This window comes from Protomyctophum parallelum, assembly GCF_964188405.1.
Source record: "Protomyctophum parallelum genome assembly, chromosome: 17".
Classification (NCBI taxonomy): Eukaryota; Metazoa; Chordata; class Actinopteri; order Myctophiformes; family Myctophidae; genus Protomyctophum; species Protomyctophum parallelum.
Genome location: NC_139719.1, coordinates 17427057 through 17445589, shown reverse-complemented (window position 1 = coordinate 17445589; position 18533 = coordinate 17427057). Strand labels below are relative to the sequence as shown.

General features: G+C 45.6%; 1 protein-coding gene across 1 annotated transcript; it reads right to left on the bottom strand.

Moving 5' to 3' along the window:
• Positions 1-2379: 2379 nt before the first annotated feature.
• On the bottom strand, positions 2380-17603 carry fshr (follicle stimulating hormone receptor; the record flags this gene model as incomplete). The annotated part of the gene is made up of 11 exons (XM_083787480.1): positions 2380-2895; positions 3883-4083; positions 4284-4465; positions 5148-5365; positions 6138-6323; positions 6809-6883; positions 9845-9922; positions 12589-12663; positions 13261-13335; positions 13910-13981; positions 17416-17603. 11 exons carry the CDS (start codon positions 17601-17603, stop codon positions 2380-2382), a joined length of 1866 nt encoding a protein of 621 aa, XP_083643606.1.
• Between the last annotated feature and the right edge of the window lie 930 nt (positions 17604-18533).

Below are 18533 nucleotides of genomic sequence, written 5' to 3'. Positions count from 1 at the left end.
GTGACCACTGCAGGCTTTAAGGTCATTTTAGAGTGACCACTGCAGGCTTTAAGGTCATTTTAGAGTGACCACTGCAGGCTTTAAGGTCATTTTAGAGTGACCACTGCAGGCTTTAAGGTCATTTTAGAGTGACCACTGCAGGCTTTAAGGTCATTTTAGAGTGACCACTGCAGGCTTTAAGGTCAAGTCATTTTAGAGTGACCACTGCAGGCTTTAAGGTCAAGTCGCAACTTCTTGCAACCAAACAGTTTTAAGGTTAACCGCATGCAACCAACTCCTTGCAACTGCCATTGGGGTTAATGGTTGCAAGTAGTTGCATGTCGCAAGTAGTTGCATCATGGCGAATCATTGGTGTAGAGTGGGCTTTAGAGGCAGCCTTATCACCCCAAGTTGATGGCTGCCACTAAATAGATACACTATACTACATTATTGCCATATAGGGTCTTTATGGCAGTGGTTCTCAACCTGTGGGTCGGGTCGGGACTCGGGACCCCACATGATTTTGGACGGGTCCCCAGATGACAATTTCAAATTTCTTACAACTTCTAAGACCTTTTTAATACCCCCCCAAAAAAAGAAAAAAGTAACTGCATCAAAAGTAATCAAAAACTGGCCCAAATTGTCAAATAATATAAGAAAGAGGCAAACATTGTGAAAATATCCGATCTACAAGCTATAGATCGGTCAAACTAAATGTAATGCCTCAACTCATATTAAAACTAAGTGCTTAGTTGTCGTGGGGGTCCCCATTTCAAATATGATTCATTTAATCATTTGTGGGATCCCGACCTGAGGGTTAATTGGCAGGTATGCATTTAACCACTTGAACCCTGGCTTCCCTTGGGGGGGGGGGGGGGGGGGGGGGATATAAGATCTACAAGCTCACAATGTGTCATTGCGATCGATTGATAGAATACTATCAATATTTGCAAATAGTATTAATAGTGAGTTGTACGATTATTGGTGCTAAAAGGATAACACAAAAAGCCCTGAGGGCTTATATTTCCATTGTGGTCCGGTGTATTCAATTCATGGAGACATTTAAAGACTCTATAATACTATATTCTAAACATCATCAACACAGAAGCAAAAAAACACTAGCAAAAAATATATATACACAGTAAACAGTTGGGGGTGTGGGGTCATTTCGTTGTGAGCTTGCAGATTGGCTATTTTCAGTGAAGAGATTTAGTGTAGACACTGTAGAGGGGGACCAAGTAGGCTACAGAGTCGACCCCAGTCAAGTTGACTAAGTATAGAGGACTTAAGTGGTTTAAGTTCTTTAAACCGATTACATAAAAACATTTTGTAAGCTGACACTGATTGATCAGCCATGGCAGTCTATTCTGCAGCAGCAGCGCCCTCTGGTGGCAAAAGATCAGAAGTGAACGGCACCCGTGTGCTGCTGTTGTTGCATTGCATGTGGGAAGCGCATACCCATCCATATCAATGAGATGCACTCAGACCCTGTCCTGCACCTGCAGCCTTGAAATCTTGGCTTGTGGTGTGTGTGCGTGTGTGTGTTCGTGTGTGTGTGTGTTTGTGTGTGTGTGCGTGTGTATGTGTTCGTGTGTGTGTGTGTGTGTGTGTGTGTGTGTGTGTGTGTGTGTGTGTGTGTGTGTGTGTGCGCGTGTGTGCGTGTGTTCGCGTGTGTGTGTGTGTGTGTGTGTGTGTGTGTGTGTGTGTGTGTGTGTGTGAAAAAGAGACTTATCAAGCAGCCATATCCATTCTCCTGTTATGAGTGGTGAGAGCAGCTGTGTGGCATTGCCCTCCCACGCCAACACACCCTGACACGGGAGGGGGGGGGGGTGTGTGTGTGTGTGTGTGGGGGGGGGGGTGTAGAGGTGGGTGGGGTCACCACGTCCTTGAACGCACTGGATGCAATGAAGGACAGAGCTGCCAGATAAAAGGGAACTTGAGACTGCGTGTGTGTGTGTGTGTGTGTGTGTGTGTGTGTGTGTGTGTGTGTGTGTGTGTGTGTGTGTGTGTGTGTGCGTGCGTGCGTGCGTGTGTGTGTGCGTGCGTGTCCATTTTAGTCTTCTCTTAAGCTGTCAAAATCAGGGATCATGATTTTAGACATTTACCATGTAAAATACACCGCCAAATTCAGTATACAAATAGTAGTATGGTAACGCTAGTATGGTAACGACAACCATAAGATTGAGAGTGTACAAATGTACAGTAGAACCTCCTGTAGGATTGGATAAAGGGAACCGTCAAGGAATCGGAACGTTAATATACCAACCCTATAGGCTGTTGACATCCCCCCCCCCCCCCAGCTGAGGCCCATAGAGGTGATTAATTTGTCTCGCTGGTTGAGGACATTTTCTTTTTCTTTTTTCTTTCTTTTTTTCAAACCTCGGATGCTGGACGGACGGATCAGAGATGGGAGTTGGCCAGAGAATACAGCGTCGTCTTCGGAAAGGTCCACGCCGCCACCTGCTGGCAGGAGGAGCTCTCCGTGCGGTAGATCTGCGCGCGGGCCTTGCACACGCCGAAGCGCGCCGCCAGCATGCTGACGAAGTCGTGGTGGAAGGTGCGTGTGAAGAAGGCGTAGAGGAAGGGGTTGGCGCACGAGTTGAGCGGGTAGAAGAGCACCAGCAGGAGCTTGGAGTCCGACACGGTGATGAGCGGGCGCTTGAGCGCCGCGGAGACGGCGAAGAAGGAGATGGGCGCCATGCAGAGGAAGTCCGTGAAGATGAGCACGGCCATGCGCTTGGCCACGTGCGTGTCGGCGCGCGGCGGCGCCGAAGACTCGCGGTTGCGCACGTTGAGGTAGATGCTGAGGTAGCAGCCGCACACGCAGGAGAAGGCCAGCATGTTGAGCACGAGCAGAGACACCACGTAGGCCTGAGACAGGGCAGAGTCCACGTCCATGGGCAGGCAGATGCTCGTCTGTGGGGAAGAATGAATGCACATGAACATACTTAGTTTAGACTAGTCATTGGTTATACATGGGTTAAGGTTAGGTTTAGGTGTGCTGCCCCGTGGGAGGTTAGGTTTAGGGGGAGGGTTTGAGGTAGGTTGTAGTTGTAGGACTAATGACTGGTCTAACCAAAGACTAGTCTAAACCAAAAACCGTCTAAACTAAGTACTGCACCCGAATATAACACAACAAACTGTATGTATATGCATGCATGTGTTCACTAGTGTTCACCCATGAGATTGGGAGGTCTGGGTTCGGAGCTCCGGTCGGGTCATACCAAAATTACTTTAAGTGCATTTTGATGCCAATATGTTTGCAGTTTTGTTTTGTTATTTATATTTAACAATATAAATTGGGGATCCCAGAGATAGAAATGCCATTAAATGGGGGTCTGTATAGACTAATGCATGTCAAACTGGGGGTCCTTCAAATTAAACGGGTTGAGAATCACTGCTAGAGCCTTCTCTCATGGGGGTCCTTATCTTCTCTCATGGGGGGCATATCTTTTCAAATGGGGGTCTGTAGTGTACCTTGGTGTAGCTGCTGACCCCCAGCCCCTCTACGGTGGGCAGTGAGGTGTGTGTGTGTACTGTGTAGTGTACCTTGGTGTAGCTGCTGACCCCCAGCCCCTCTACGGTGGGCAGTGAGGTGTGTGTGTGTGTGTAGTGTACCTTGGTGTAGCTGCTGACCCCCAGCCCCTCTACGGTGGGCAGTGAGGTGTGTGTGTGTACTGTGTAGTGTACCTTGGTGTAGCTGCTGACCCCCAGCCCCTCTACGGTGGGCAGTGAGGTGTGTGTGTGTACTGTGTAGTGTACCTTGGTGTAGCTGCTGACCCCCAGCCCCTCTACGGTGGGCAGTGAGGTGTGTGTGTGTGTGTAGTGTACCTTGGTGTAGCTGCTGACCCCCAGCCCCTCTACAGTGGGCAGTGAGGTGTGTGTGTGTACTGTGTAGTGTACCTTGGTGTAGCTGCTGACCCCCAGCCCCTCTACGGTGGGCAGCACAGCGACCAGGGCGGAGAACAGCCAGCCCACCGCCATGACCACGCAGGCGTGGCGCAGACGCATCTTCCGGTCGAGGCGCAGGGCGTGCGTGATGGTGTGCCAGCGCTCCACCGTGATGGCCGTCAGCGTGAACACGGAGAGCTCACTGGCAAACATCTGCACGCACGCACACACACACACACACACACACACACATTTGTAACTCATATAGCAGACCTGCACAGGCACACAATGAACCTCTACCTACATTATACAGCAAATATTTGCATGCACCTACATACATTACAGCAAACATTTACACGCATGCACGTGCACACCACACATGAACGTGCACACGCATGCACACCCACACACACCGTGAAGAAGCCAGCAGCATTGCAGCCCGGGCCCGTCTGCCAGTCGATGGCGTCGTTGTAGTATTTGCCCCGAGTGACGATGTCCACGGTCGCTATGACGACCAGGTAGACACCCATGCACAGGTCAGCGAACGCCAGGTGGCACATCAGGAAGCGAGGGACAGTCAGCTTGGCCTTGGTGCCTAACAACACAATGACGCACGCACGCACGCACGCACGCACACACACACAAACAAATAAACAAATAAATTAGTTCATCATCCCATTCAAAGATAACTGCTATTCTCCCTCTCTCTCTCTCTCTCTCTCTCTCTCTCTCTGGGGGTCCCCAGCTAAATGATAGTTTGTAACCAAATGGTTCCTTATGGATATGTAACTCAAAGAGTTAAATTAACATTGATTTTACAATATAAATCCGTAGACTAATGCATGTCAAACTGGGTTGAGAATCACTGCTAGAGCCGTAACAATCTTCTGGAGTCCCTGGCATATCTTTTCAAATGGGGTCCGCGGGTTAATAATAAGTGACAATTTGGGAGTCCTTGACATGAAAAAGTTTGGGAACCACTGTACTTAACTAGAGTATACCTAACTCAAGTACAAATTTGACAGTCAAGAGCAACATATTGGACAGTCGAGTACTATTTGACTATTTGTCCATGAAGCGCACACACCCACCTATCAGGATGAGCAGAGCGCACACACCCACCTATCAGGATGAGCAGAGCGCACACACCCACCTATCAGGATGAGCAGAGCGCACACACCCACCTATCAGGATGAGCAGAACGCACACACCCACCTATCAGGATGAGCAGAGCGCACACACCCACCTATCAGGATGAGCAGAGCGCACACACCCACCTATCAGGATGAGCAGAACGGCCGTGTTCCCCAGCAGCGCCAGGATGGAGATGACCCAGACGAGGACCCTCAGGTAGGTCTGCTGCATGATGTCCTCGCAGGGGTTGAAGGCGTCGGGGGTGGGGGTGCAGTGGACCAAGGTGGAGTTGGAACAGTATTTCTTGTACACAGCCCATTCTGGGTTTGTTTTGGGGTTTGAGCATATTTTCTGCCACGTCCTATAATCTCGCACGCACAGTGCACACACACACAGGCACGCAAACACACACATTATTAACCATTTACTTGTGTCCACACAAAAGGAGATGCATACTGTACAAGGACACAAACATTATAGGTGCATTAGAGTTACATTTACAAAATCATGGCATGTGCTTTCAAGGTACAACAGGCATGTCACTCAGTGCCATATGGGTATAAGAAATGCGTGTGAGGCCTCATTCACACGTACCAAACACCAATCAAGCAAATGTTTGGTGTTTTTTTTTTTTTTTTTTTGGGCCACCACAATGCTTTTCCAATGGGAGTCACATGGTTTGATCAAACATTTGTGTTTGATTGCTGATTGCTGGTGGTGTTCTGCCCCTCCCCCCTCATCAAACACAAATGTTTGATCAAACCATGGCTCCCATGGAAAAGCATTGTGGTGGCCCAAAAAAACTACCAAACATTTGCTTGATTGGTGTTTGGTACGTGTGAATGAAGCCTGAGACAGAGTGATCAGCATAAGGAAGACATGCACGTGTCCCTTGGAGTTGTAGTCCAGTAGTCCAGACAGCGGTCCAGGCACCCTGGCTGGTAGTTCAGTCTGGCAGTGTGCCATGGGTTCGACTCCCAATCCCGACAGACTTTACTGCATGTCACCCCCCCCCCCCCCCCCCCCATCTCTCTCCCCATTTCCTGTCAGCCTACTGTCTGTCCCTCTATAAAATATAAAATAAAGGCGAAAGCCACAAACAAACGGGGGAGAAAAATAAATGTGTGTGCTACCTGTTCCTAAGCTTGTTGTCGAAGGCACAGCAGTGTGAGGGGTAGGTGAGGTTAGCCGTGATTAGCTTCTTGAACAGATCCGAAGGTGGCAGCTTTTTGAAATGGTAAGCAGACTTCGCTATCAGCGTAACTAGTTCCTTGAGGATTGACTCCGGAATGGAGCTCAGCTTTGTGTGAGAGATATCCCTGCATAAAGGAAGGATGACAAAGAGATGAAAATCCCCTCCTATAGATGAATAGCCTGGGAGGCATGCCATTATGAATCTGATCTCAGGTCAGAATGGGTTAATAGCCTGGGAGGCATGCCATTTTGCGTTTATGATCTGGTCGGGAGCGGATCATATCTTTACGTCATGTTGTACTAGTCTGGTTTGGGTTTGGGCATCAGGCCGGAACCCCCAAACCGGAATCAGAATTACCCAAAATAATTCCCAGCGATCAAGGGCATCATCATCATCATTTTAGGGCCTAAGCAATAAAAGCTGTGATGCAGCGTATGAAGTTTCTACAGGTACTTCTTGCAGTGTAGATCATTAGTTTTACACTAAAACATTCCAGATGACTAAAATGTGACTGAAACTAAATGAAAACTATTGAAGAGACTATGACTAAAATCTAAATTTGCTGCCAAAAACAACACTGTCCCCGCATTATTAGTCATGGTTGCTTACAGGCTGACCAGCCCCCTGGAACCCAGGAAGGCCTCGGGATCCATGACACTGAGCTTCTGGTTCCAAGACAAATTCCTGAATGAAAGAAAGAAAGAAAGAAAGAAAGATCAAGACAAACTGTTTTTTTTTGTCCATGTGTAAATGTGTGCTGTAAATCTGTGTTTACAGAATGACTCACAATATGTACACTGTGGTGCCATTAAAGGCAGCGCTGCCGATCTCTCTGATGTCATTATAGTTCAGCCGTCTGTCAGTGAGAAAATAGCCCAAGGTAGTCATCATAACTGCAATTGAATAAATCTAAAGTGAAGTCACGTACAAATGTTGGTATACAGTAGATAGAGGTATACTGTATGCGCATGACATCATCATCATTCCCGGAAGTTATGTGGGAACGCCTACTGAGTAGGAAAAAAACAAACACTTTCTGGCCTTGACAGCCCATATACATCCAAACAGAAAAGCCTTTTTATTTATTTAATATATATACTTTTTTATCCCACGATTTTGTAACCCATTTTTCACCCCTGTGTCAATCATCTAATGTGATCCTGGGCTCTACACACCCTCCGCCAACCTGGGTAGAGCAACGGACTTAACTCATGCTTCCTTCATGCTTGAGTGTCCAAGTTGCTCCTTTACACCTGCCAGGGGGGAGTTTCCCTGGTTGGACGTAGCGCGTGGAAGGAACACGTTATTCCAACCAGTTCCTTTCCCCTCCAGCAGGCGCCCCGGCTGAGAAAAGCCCTTTCTGACTGCATTAAGCAACGTTAAAGGGATTTTGACGTAAACTTTTTATTTTATTTTTTATTTAACATTTTCTTAATTTGTTTTAGGTTTTCTGAGCTCAATTGCACCCAAAAAAAAACATTCAGTAGATTTTCTGTGGTGTGGGGTTTTCTGGCTCAAACAGGTGCTCTGTCAATATATATATGTAAATAGGATCTGCCAGCAGATGTCACTGTTTTCACTGTTTCGCCTGTTTTCATTGCAGCTCAGAAGACTTCCAAACCCCAGAGAAAGCTCCAGACCACAGAAAATCCACTGAATGTTCAAAGTTCAGGTTTTCTTTTGGATGTAATTGAGGTCATTAAACCTAAAAGAAAAAGAAGAAATTAAAATAAATGAAAATGAATGTCATGAAACCTTTAAATAACGTAAAATTCACTTCGTGCATGTCACTCACTTTATGCATGTGTATAATCTGCCTGTAGAAGAGTAGTAGTAGAAATTCGGTGCCTGGGCAGAGCAAGCATGGCGCAAAAAAGGCGCAAAAATAATGTAAATAATTACACATTCCCTGTTATCCTGTTTTACAGGCCTCTCTGTTCTGCAACTTAAGTGAGCAGTCAAATTGAGCAGACGGAGGGTTGTAGAGATAGAGAGAGCGCAGACAAGGGCAGGAAACAAGGGAGCGTTTGATTTATTAGTGCCGAATTTACTACTCACTTAGTTTTAAAGTGTGTGTACACTAGTATGTGTGTGTGCATGTGTGTGGGCGCGACTGTGTGCATGTGCATGTGCATGTGCATGTGCATGTGCATGTGCATGTGCATGTGCATGTGCATGTGCATGTGCATGTGCATGTGCATGTGCATGTGCATGTGCATGTGCATGTGCATGTGCATGTGCATGTGCATGTGCATGTGCATGTAAGTGCAGGTGCATGTGGCAGGTGCAGGTGCAGGTGCAGGTGCAGGTGCATGTAAAAAATGAACGGACAACTCACATTTGACGGATGGGTTGACTGCAGAGGCCTCTGAAGGCATTGGCTGGCACTCTGTGTATGTGACGGTTCTCCATAAAGTCACTAACCAGCACACATAACACATAGATGAATGCTTGCGTGTGTGTGCGACTGCATGTGCGCGTGCGTTCGTGTGTGTGTGTGTTATTTCTGTGTATATGAGCAAGTGTTTGCCAACTCTATAAAAGCCCCACCAGCAGCCCCTAGAGGAAATTCTGCTCCTTACACCCTGACCCAGCTCGACCAAAGTGGTTTGATCTGACCAATACAAGAGCTTATCATACTTCTAGTGGTCATAGAAACAAATGTACGTATTGTCCATTGGCTTGACCACGGGACAAATTGGGCCGACATTGCCTCTGAATTCATTACACTTATAGTCGTCGGCAGTTCCAAAAAGTTCCTGAATTGTGCTGAATTGTGCGGATTAGCTCCTCATTTGCATGAATTAGCATTCTGCACAGGCATGCATGAGAATAATTAGCATCCAGCCCATGGCCTCAGTGAGAGGCAAGCTGAGGTTTAGGGAAACCCACATTTCCCTGGATAGAGTATACTTTACAATAAACACTAACTAACACTAACTTTGCTCACTGCAGGGAAAACATGCACATGTATATTATGTTATACTCCTTTTAACTCAGTGTTTTCTCTTTCTTGCACTCTTTATTCTATCCCTTTGTTTGCTGTGCTTGCTGTGGTTTTGTTGTTTTGAATGTTATATGCCATCTATATGCTACTGCATTGTCTGTAAGGAAGCCAAACAAAAATAGGTTTTACTCTTATGTACCTGTACACAAGATGTAACAATAAAGTACAACCTTGAACCTTGAACAAAACAGTGAATGTATTAATAAAGAAACAGAACACGTACTACATCGTTGGGCATCCTTTTCTTTCATATAGGCCATGTGTTTCCCTATATAATATGAATTGCATTTTTTTAATAGCGCTTTTCCAAGTGCTCAAAGCGCTTTACATAATGGTTCATTCAGTCATACATTAGGAGGTGAAGCGGCGGACAGTCGACGCCAGCGTCCTCACTTCGTTCTCACTTCTACTCTTACTCACGATTCTAATGTACGTACTACGCTGATTGGCCTGAACCTGGTCTGTGTCTGATTGCAAGGATCAACTCTCCAGCCAAAGGATTTGCACACACCTACACTATCAGACCACTCCCAGCCCAAAGCATGGGACGGCCGGGGACCCCACTGTTGTCTGCTAACCCCAGAACTGACCACTTTAGAGCCACTAGTGGGCCTAATGTAAGAAGCAGGTTGACTTACAGTAATTCAAACATGTGTCGTCTCGAATTGATCTTAGCGAAGTTTGGGAAGACCGTCAGTCCAGTGTCGATGATTTTCCTGGGATACACACAATACACACATTTAGACAGTGGAACGGTAAATCAGTCAGAACAGGGTGATATTTCAGTCAAGACCATACAGACCAAAATATAGGAGAGGACGTTTCTATTTTTATCTGGATATATGACCTATATTTGTGAAAATGGCCAAAATGTGTTTTGTAATTATTTGTGATACATTTACTTTGTCCAATTTATTTTACATTCTGACATATATTGAACAATATATTGCTGTGTGTAAATTATAAAATGGAATCAAAGTGAAGAACGGTACAGAGAAAGATGCACTGTAGCTTCCATACTTTGTGTATGCCCCCCAGTGGCAGTAAGTAGTATCTGCTCCCCAGTGGCAGTACGTAGTATCTGCCCCCCAGTGGCAGTAAGTAGTATCTGCCCCCCAGTGGCAGTAAGTAGTATCTGCCCCCCAGTGGCAGTAAGTAGTATCTGCCCCCCAGTGGCAGTAAGTAGTATCTGCTCCCCAGTGGCAGTACGTAGTATCTGCCCCCCCCAGTGGCAGTACGTAGTATCTGCCCCCCAGTGGCAGTACGTAGTATCTGCCCCCCAGTGGCAGTAAGTAGTATCTGCTCCCCAGTGGCAGTAAGTAGTATCTGCCCCCCAGTGGCAGTACGTAGTATCTGCCCCCCAGTGGCAGTAAGTAGTATCTGCTCCCCAGTGGCAGTAAGTAGTATCTGCCCCCCAGTGGCAGTAAGTAGTATCTGCCCCCCAGTGGCAGTAAGTAGTATCTGCTCCCCAGTGGCAGTACGTAGTATCTGCCCCCCAGTGGCAGTAAGTAGTATCTGTCCCCCAGTGGCAGTAAGTAGTATCTGCCCCCCAGTGGCAGTAAGTAGTATCTGCCCCCCAGTGGCAGTTAGGGTTGGGATTCGTTAGGATTTTAACGGTTCCGGATCCTTCCCGGATCCCTCTTAACGGTTCCGGTTCCTAACGGTTCCCTTAACGGATCCTAATATTATTTTTTTCCCCGTTTTTCTGACATAGATTATGCTTATATTATAACTAACCTAACCAAGTACATAATAAACACAAATTAATTAATTAAATTATTGAAAATGCACTTTACAATTATGAGGTGGCACTATTATTTAAACTTCACCACCACCAGCAGCAGCAGCTAGGCACCACAACAATATCATTGTTGCAATTTGTACTGTATATTAAATATACAGTACACAATATTGATATTGTTGTAGTGACAAATGTTGTCTTTAATGTTCAAATTAATTTAATATGAAGGACCCCTTACCCTAATGGAAACAAGCCATAGTGCTTTCTTGGATTATAGCAGACCTTGTATTGAACTGTAGGCTACGTTCCTGTGCTTTTTTTCTGCAAATTGTTTATAAAGTAATCAATCTATGGCGGTATATGCACCTAAACGCTGGGCTCTCAACAGCCACGCAATTAATTTAGAGCCAAATTAAAAGCACGTTAGTAGTTTTTATTTTCCATTACGTTACTAGCCTGGGGAAAGTAAACCAGCCTTGCATCAGATCGTCCCCCGCTGGCTGTGGTGAAGCTGCGGGGAGAGCAGGCACGGCTTTCCGCATGGCTCTCAAACGCGATGTGTAGGCATATTGATTTTGAGATGTTTCCTCTATGTTCACGTGGTACAAGTTGCAACAACCTTTGCTAGCAACTCTCGCATTTATTGCACTTTGCATGCTCACTGCTCAGCCTCAGTCATTTCCCTCTCTGTTAACCACACTTTGGCGACATACTTATACTGTCCCACTCGCTCCACAGCGGTCGCTGAATGCACAGAACAGTGGGCGTATCCTCCCCGACCCCACTCACTCATGTAGGTGGTAGTATCTGCCCCCCAGTGGCAGTAAGTAGTATCTGCCCCCCAGTGGCAGTAAGTAGTATCTGCCCCCCAGTGGCAGTACGTAGGGCCTGATTCTAGTCCCACTTGTCTTAGCATATCACTGAAGCTCATTGCGGTGAATATACAGCATTCAGTTGGCTGATCTTATGTTCTCAATCCTTTACAGGATTTAGATTGATAAAACACTTGCATCTGTGCTTAAGTTAAAATCTTGTAAAGTGCAGCTTTGAATCAAGATTTGAAGCCAAACACCAAGCTAATGTGGCAGTCTATCAGTCATTGTGTTTGTTTAGCAACTTTCCTCAGCCTGGGAGGTGCTTGTAATATTTTTCTATCTATTTCAACAGTACCTGGCAGTACTGAAGCAGGTTTATGACCCAGTTTTGGCACAAGAGAGAGGCTTTTCATTGTATTCCATGAATCAGTGCTATTGGTCACCCTTTACGTCTGTGTGTTATTGTTTAGAAGATATTGAACCAATGGAAAGTAGTAAAAAACGCATTGGACAAAACCTCTTAACTCCATTGGACCCTCAAGCTGTCTGCTAAAACAGCTAACACCACCGCCTCTCTCCTTCTCATGCAAGTAAATGACAATATCTAAAGTCACAACACCAACTTTGATGAGGCAACGTATTGCATCGTTTAAAAAAATATAAGGTTTCATTCATTTCCTTTAAAAACGTATATTTTTCCTGAAAAATGAACATTTTGGAGTTATGAGCTGGGTATCCTCCGGACAGCAGAGATATATTCATAACCTCTGTGAGTTTCCCCATGTTGCAAACCGTCCGGTGTCAGACCACTCACTCACTCACTCACATGGTCCGCAGGTTCATAAGACCTATGAATGCATCTTCGTGGATGACCTTCAGGTTTCTACAGCTTTTTATGGATCTGCAAGAAAACAGAAACAGCCAGATGAATGCATGCCTGCAGGGTGGTAGACACGAGGTAATGTGAGGCATTTCTTGGAATATCACGAATGCTAACATACCGGGTGGGACAGAATTAATTCAGCTTAATTTGATTGTAATGTCATTATTCCAAGCAGGATCTCTTATCACTGAAGGGTACCTAAAAAGGGCTGTTTTCAACTTTAGGTTTACATTTTGTGTCTGTCTGGTAGACCAGTGCTTCCCAAAGTGGGGTCCGGGGACCCCCAGGGGTCCTTGAGGGAGTTCCAGGGGGTCCCCAGCTAAATTATAGTTAGGAACCAAATGGGCCCTTATGGGTCTGTAACTCAGAGTGTAAAAATGTAACCAAATGGACCCATTTTCACACTCTCAGGCTTCATACACACAAAGAACAAATGTTCTGTGCTCTGCCTGTGTTTCATGGCCACCCCAATGCTTATCCTATGGAAGTCACGTGGTTTGACCAAACACTTGTTTAATTGGGAGGAGGGGGGCAATTAAACACATTGATCCAGTTTGGGATCAGTCTGCTGTAGACTACAGGTAGTCCATATGGCACAATCGTATTTATACTTACATGTCAGTGAGCTTTGTGAGATTGGCGAAGGCAAAGGCAGCAATACTCTTCAACTCTCCATTCTCCTCTATGACACTAGGTGTGTGAGATAACAATGCATACAAATATATTAATATTGCGTATACACACGGCATAGTTTTAGTATTATAATTTATTTTATACACGCAAAAGGTGCTCTAGTCTAGTGACTCTCAAACAACTAAACATGCCAACCGCACGACTGCACTGCAGCGATCTGTGTGTGTTTGTTTTACTGAGAAATGAGAACTCGCATTCCTTCTGTGAAATTCTGTTTGGGTGAAGCATAGCCTTGGTGTTGGTTTCACGTTGTCCCATATCGAATTAAGACTAAACACATTTGCATACAAAACATAGCAATGTAACTCGAGGGTTGGTGCATGTCCTTTGTGGACAAAAACTCCATCAGTGAGACTCATGCATATTTGTTCTCTTACCCGACCACAGAACCCAAGCTCACTGGAACTCCTATCATCTACGAGCCCCTATACGCTCGTCTAGTTTCACACAGAAGACAAAACAAGCACAACACTCCTCGGTGCACGTGGTGTCACTAGCACGCACGCATGCACGCACGCAGGCACGCACGCACTCTGAAGACATGTACGCACTCATATACAACCACACTTACATTATCTTCAGCTCTGGCAGGTTGGCGAAGGCGCTCTCTGGAACCTCAGTGAGCCCGGTCTGTTTCAGCACCCTGTCGACACAGAAAACAGCCGATGACGAATCAATGCAATGGAATGCACGGATGATTAGTAATAGTGATGGTTATTGGTTAGGTATAAGGTTACTATAAAATACATTACTTTGTATTTTGAGGTGTTGGATGGCCATTTATACAAAATGTAACTTCTCAGTAGTATCAACATCCTATATTCTCACAGTATAGCCAGACCAGTTGCATATATCTAACTATGGGTTGTACAGTATCTGCTATTGAGAAGTAGTTAACCCATTCAGGACGGGAACCCCTTTTGGTGTTATAAGCTTTATGTTATACTTGTTATGTTATGTTATACTCTACAAGCTCGTAGCGAGGCACCGCGCTATATGAGCTTGTAGATCTGCTATTTTTGAAAAATTATGAAAATGTGGCACAAATCTTTGAACATTTAACATTTGAGTCTTTAACTAAAATATTTGCTTCTGGGGGGTCCCTGGAACAACATATATTCAGATGGGGGTCGGCGGCCAAATACAGATAATTTTGGGGGTCCTGTGTGTGTGTGTGTGTGTGTGTGTGTGTGTGTGTGCGTGTGCGTGTGTGTTAAAAAAGGGCTGCTCCTTTCATTCTTGTAAACACCCAGTGAATCCCTGAGCCTTGGCCTCGGTGCGCGGAGCAGAACACACACATTGCTGCCTCTGAATTCTTAGCTCTGTACTTCAGTCCTTCATTCACAGAGGTGTACAGTACAGTACAGTACAGTACAGTACAGTACAGTACATCATGCAAGCAGTGTACAGTACTGATTCTGTGCACGATACATTCTGCCGTATGTGGGACAGTATACCACACCATGTCTGAGGAGGATGTCATGTGAGCAAAAGCGCATCATTGGCTATTTCCCCTACCATAAGCCCTCAATGAATTGAATTGAATTGAATTGCATCGAATTGAATGGGGCTATGGGATGTTGTGCTAATTCGCTTATTTCCATCGCTCAAAAATCTTTTTTTTGGCATATATCCTCTCTTTATAATGTAAATATCCCAAGCGGCACACTTTACTACTTATTTCAATGGAAATAAGCGAATTAGCACAAAAATCCAACCCCCATTGAGGGCTTATATTAGGGGAAATAGCCAATAATGCACTTTTGCACAAAATAACACCTGGACCTCTTTGGTGGGGACGTAACAACTACGAATAAAGGTAAGAAAGCCTTCTAGTATGGAATTCTACTTTAAGCCTTTCTCTGAGAGGTATTGGTCTGAATCCACACATACAAGCATGCACACAGTGACACGCACGCACGCACGCACGCACGCACGCACGCACCTCTCTTCCCCTTCTGCCTATCTGTGGTCCTAGCCTTGAGATTCCAGGTCAGTGTTTACCACGAGGGACTATCACCCTCCCCCCCTGACTGAGAAAGCTTGAGATGAGGGCTGGTGAATGATGGCAACATTGGGCACTTTGCATCACTGGAACCGGGTTGAAGTCAGGGCACGGGGAGATCTACAACCAACACTCAGACTATCGCTACAAATACCATTAAAGTGTCCTTGAGTTGGTAACAAAACTGTAGTTGTACAGAACTATTCCCAGGTGTCACTTTATGCATAATAAATTGATAAAGTGTGTGAAAAGCCTAAAAAGCAAGGGAGGTTGGCGAGTGGCGACATAGCATGCATGTGTTGTAAAAATACATTCTGGCATGTTATCGTTTTTCAACTGGATATTAATAAAACAGCAAAACACACAACAAGCAATATTATACAGTCAAGGTTTCCCCCCTGTTGCAGTTATTAGTCATTTCCTGATCTCTTTACATGAAATGCCCCTTCATCTTGCATCTGTTCCACATACATAACACTGCATAATGTTTCAAATAATAATTCCTCTCACATGCGGTGCAAAGTGAAATGACACTGTGGCAAGCACAACACTTGCAAATGCTTGTAGTAGCCCAGTGTGTGTGTGTGTGTGTGTGCGCGCGCGCGTGTGTGTGTAACGCCCAGGATTTTAACTCAGGTGTCCAACATCTTTTTTTTTTTTTTAAGATATTTCTTTTGCGGCTTACGCCTTTTATTGATTTTATTTTTAAGGGACAGACAGTATGCTGACAGGAAACGGGAGAGAGATGGGGGGATGACATGCGGTAAAGGCCGTGTCGGGTCCGGGAGTCGAACCCGCGGCACACCGCGACTGGATCACCAGTCCGGTGCCCAGACCGTTACGCTACGGCCTGGGCCGGTGTCCAACATCTTAACCACTAGACCAAAGGGATATCCCTATGGACTGGAGGAGATATTAGACTTTTCAGGCCATCAGGCTGATCGAGGCTCTGAGCCACTCTGCTACACTCACCCCCCTTTTGACCTCCTCCCACGGGGAAACCCCATCCGGGTCACGGCACCAATGTAACGCCCAGGATTCGAACTCAGTTCTCCCACATGAAAGTCCAACATCTTAACCACTAGACCAAAGGGTCTGGAGGAGATATTAGACTTTTGAGGCCATCAGGCCGAGGCTCTGAGACACTCTGCTACATGCAGAGTGTCAATACAATGCAGCCACGCAACACGGGCAGTGGAGCCACCCTTCATTGATTAAAAAGGGAACATTCCCTGACGGTGACGCGACGCTGACGCGCCCGGTGGAGCCCCGGTGTAAAGGGGTGCATCTCAGATAGTTAGTGCGCCGACTATAGCTTTTTTTTCTTTTTTTTTAAAGGTTTTTTTGTGGCTTTCGCCTTTATTTTATATATTTTATGGAGGGACAGACAGTAGGCTGACAGGAAATGGGGAGAGAGATGGGGGGGAAGACATGCAGTATATGGGCCGCCCGTCGCCCGTCGGGATCGGGAGTCGAACCCGCGGCACACTGCCAGACTGGATTACCAGCCAAGGTGCCTGGACCACTCTATTCGGGTGGCCCAGTCTTAATTAATTGTGTTAATTGTGCTACATCATGTTAACATCCCGACCTCAGGTGACCTGGGGCAGGTCTGCTTTCTAAACGTGCTGCAAGAAGTTTCCGTTTTTATATGCACCACGTGTCTGGAACAATTTAACTCCCAGAAAACTCCCAGAAAACTCCCAGGAATAATTTAGTCTGCACTGCAATTGCATTCTTATGTATTGTTTATTGTACGTGTATCGGTTTGTTTGTATTGCACTCACTTAATACTTAATGGTCAATGTTTAATGTAAAGCACTTTGAACTGCTTTGTTGGAATGTGCCATACAAACAAAACTTGCCTTACACTCTCCTATATCTAAATAAAACATCATCTTACAAAACAGCAGACTAACAGTTATCAGCAGCAGATAAAACAATAAGACCATTATAGACCATCAGATATGATATTCACAATGAACGCACAGATGGAGTAAGCATCACAAGCTCATTTGGTGTGTGTCCGTGTGTGTGTGTGTGTGTGTGTGTGTGTGTGTGTGTATACTCACAGTTTCTCAGTGTTGGCGGGAATGTTGGCCCGGGTAATATTTTTGACCTCACTGCCCTCGCAGGAGAAGACCTTAGAGTATATAAACTCTGAACTCTTATTCTTGGCGTCTAGCTGGCAACCTGCGTGCCCTCCAGGCAAGTTCACCACCACCGCCATCATCATCATCAGCATCAGCATCACTTCCATCTGCGTTCCTCTTCCTGCACTTGGATGTTTATTTACCTCCGACGAGCGTCTGCTTTGCCTCTCTCTCCGCCGTAGTCTCTTATTTTCTCCTCTTAGCTGTCGTTTTGCCTTACCGGGGTTACAAGTGCAAAGGCCTTCTACAAGAGCCCTCACTTAGTCACGTCTTCTACACCTGTTTGTCTCTCTCTCTCTCTCTCTCTCTCTCTCTCTCTCTCTCTCTCTCTCTCTCTCTCTCTCTCTCTCTCTCTCTCTCTCTCTCGAAGATGAAAGTTGTTGTTTCTCTCCATGCGGTGTAATGAGACTGAATGTGGGGGCGTGTGTGAAGCTTTGTGGGAGTGCGAGATAGGAGGTCTCTCTTTGAGCAGTCTCTGTGCATGTCAGACAGTGTGCACTGTGCATGTGTGTTTGTTTGCGCGCATCTGTGTGCGTGTGCGCACGTACACATACCGTACGTGCATGTGCGCATGAGCACTATAATACATGTGATTGTGCATGAGATTGCGTACGCGTGTGCGGGTGTGTGTCAGTGTATATTCTCCTAAATTCAGGTTTTATGGCATATGATGCCAGCATATGGCTGATAGTACTATAGGACTTTAAATTCATTTTCGTAGACCTACGAAAATAACAGTTCTTACCTGTAAGAACTGTTATTATGCCATACATGGATCTTTGGATTCTACAAATGCCAGAACTTACAGCATGACTTTAAACAGATTTTTACCATAATTAAAGACATATTCATACTATACACTTGCGCAGGAAGGAGCTCATGTGTGTACACCAGTGGTTCCCAAACATTTTAGCCTGTGACCCAAAACAGAAATTCTCCCGGGACCCAATTAAACGTAGTGAAAATCGGCAGTTTTCACTACTTCTTTTCTTCAAATTTATGGAATTTCTTTTGGATTTTTCTTTTATTTGTACTGA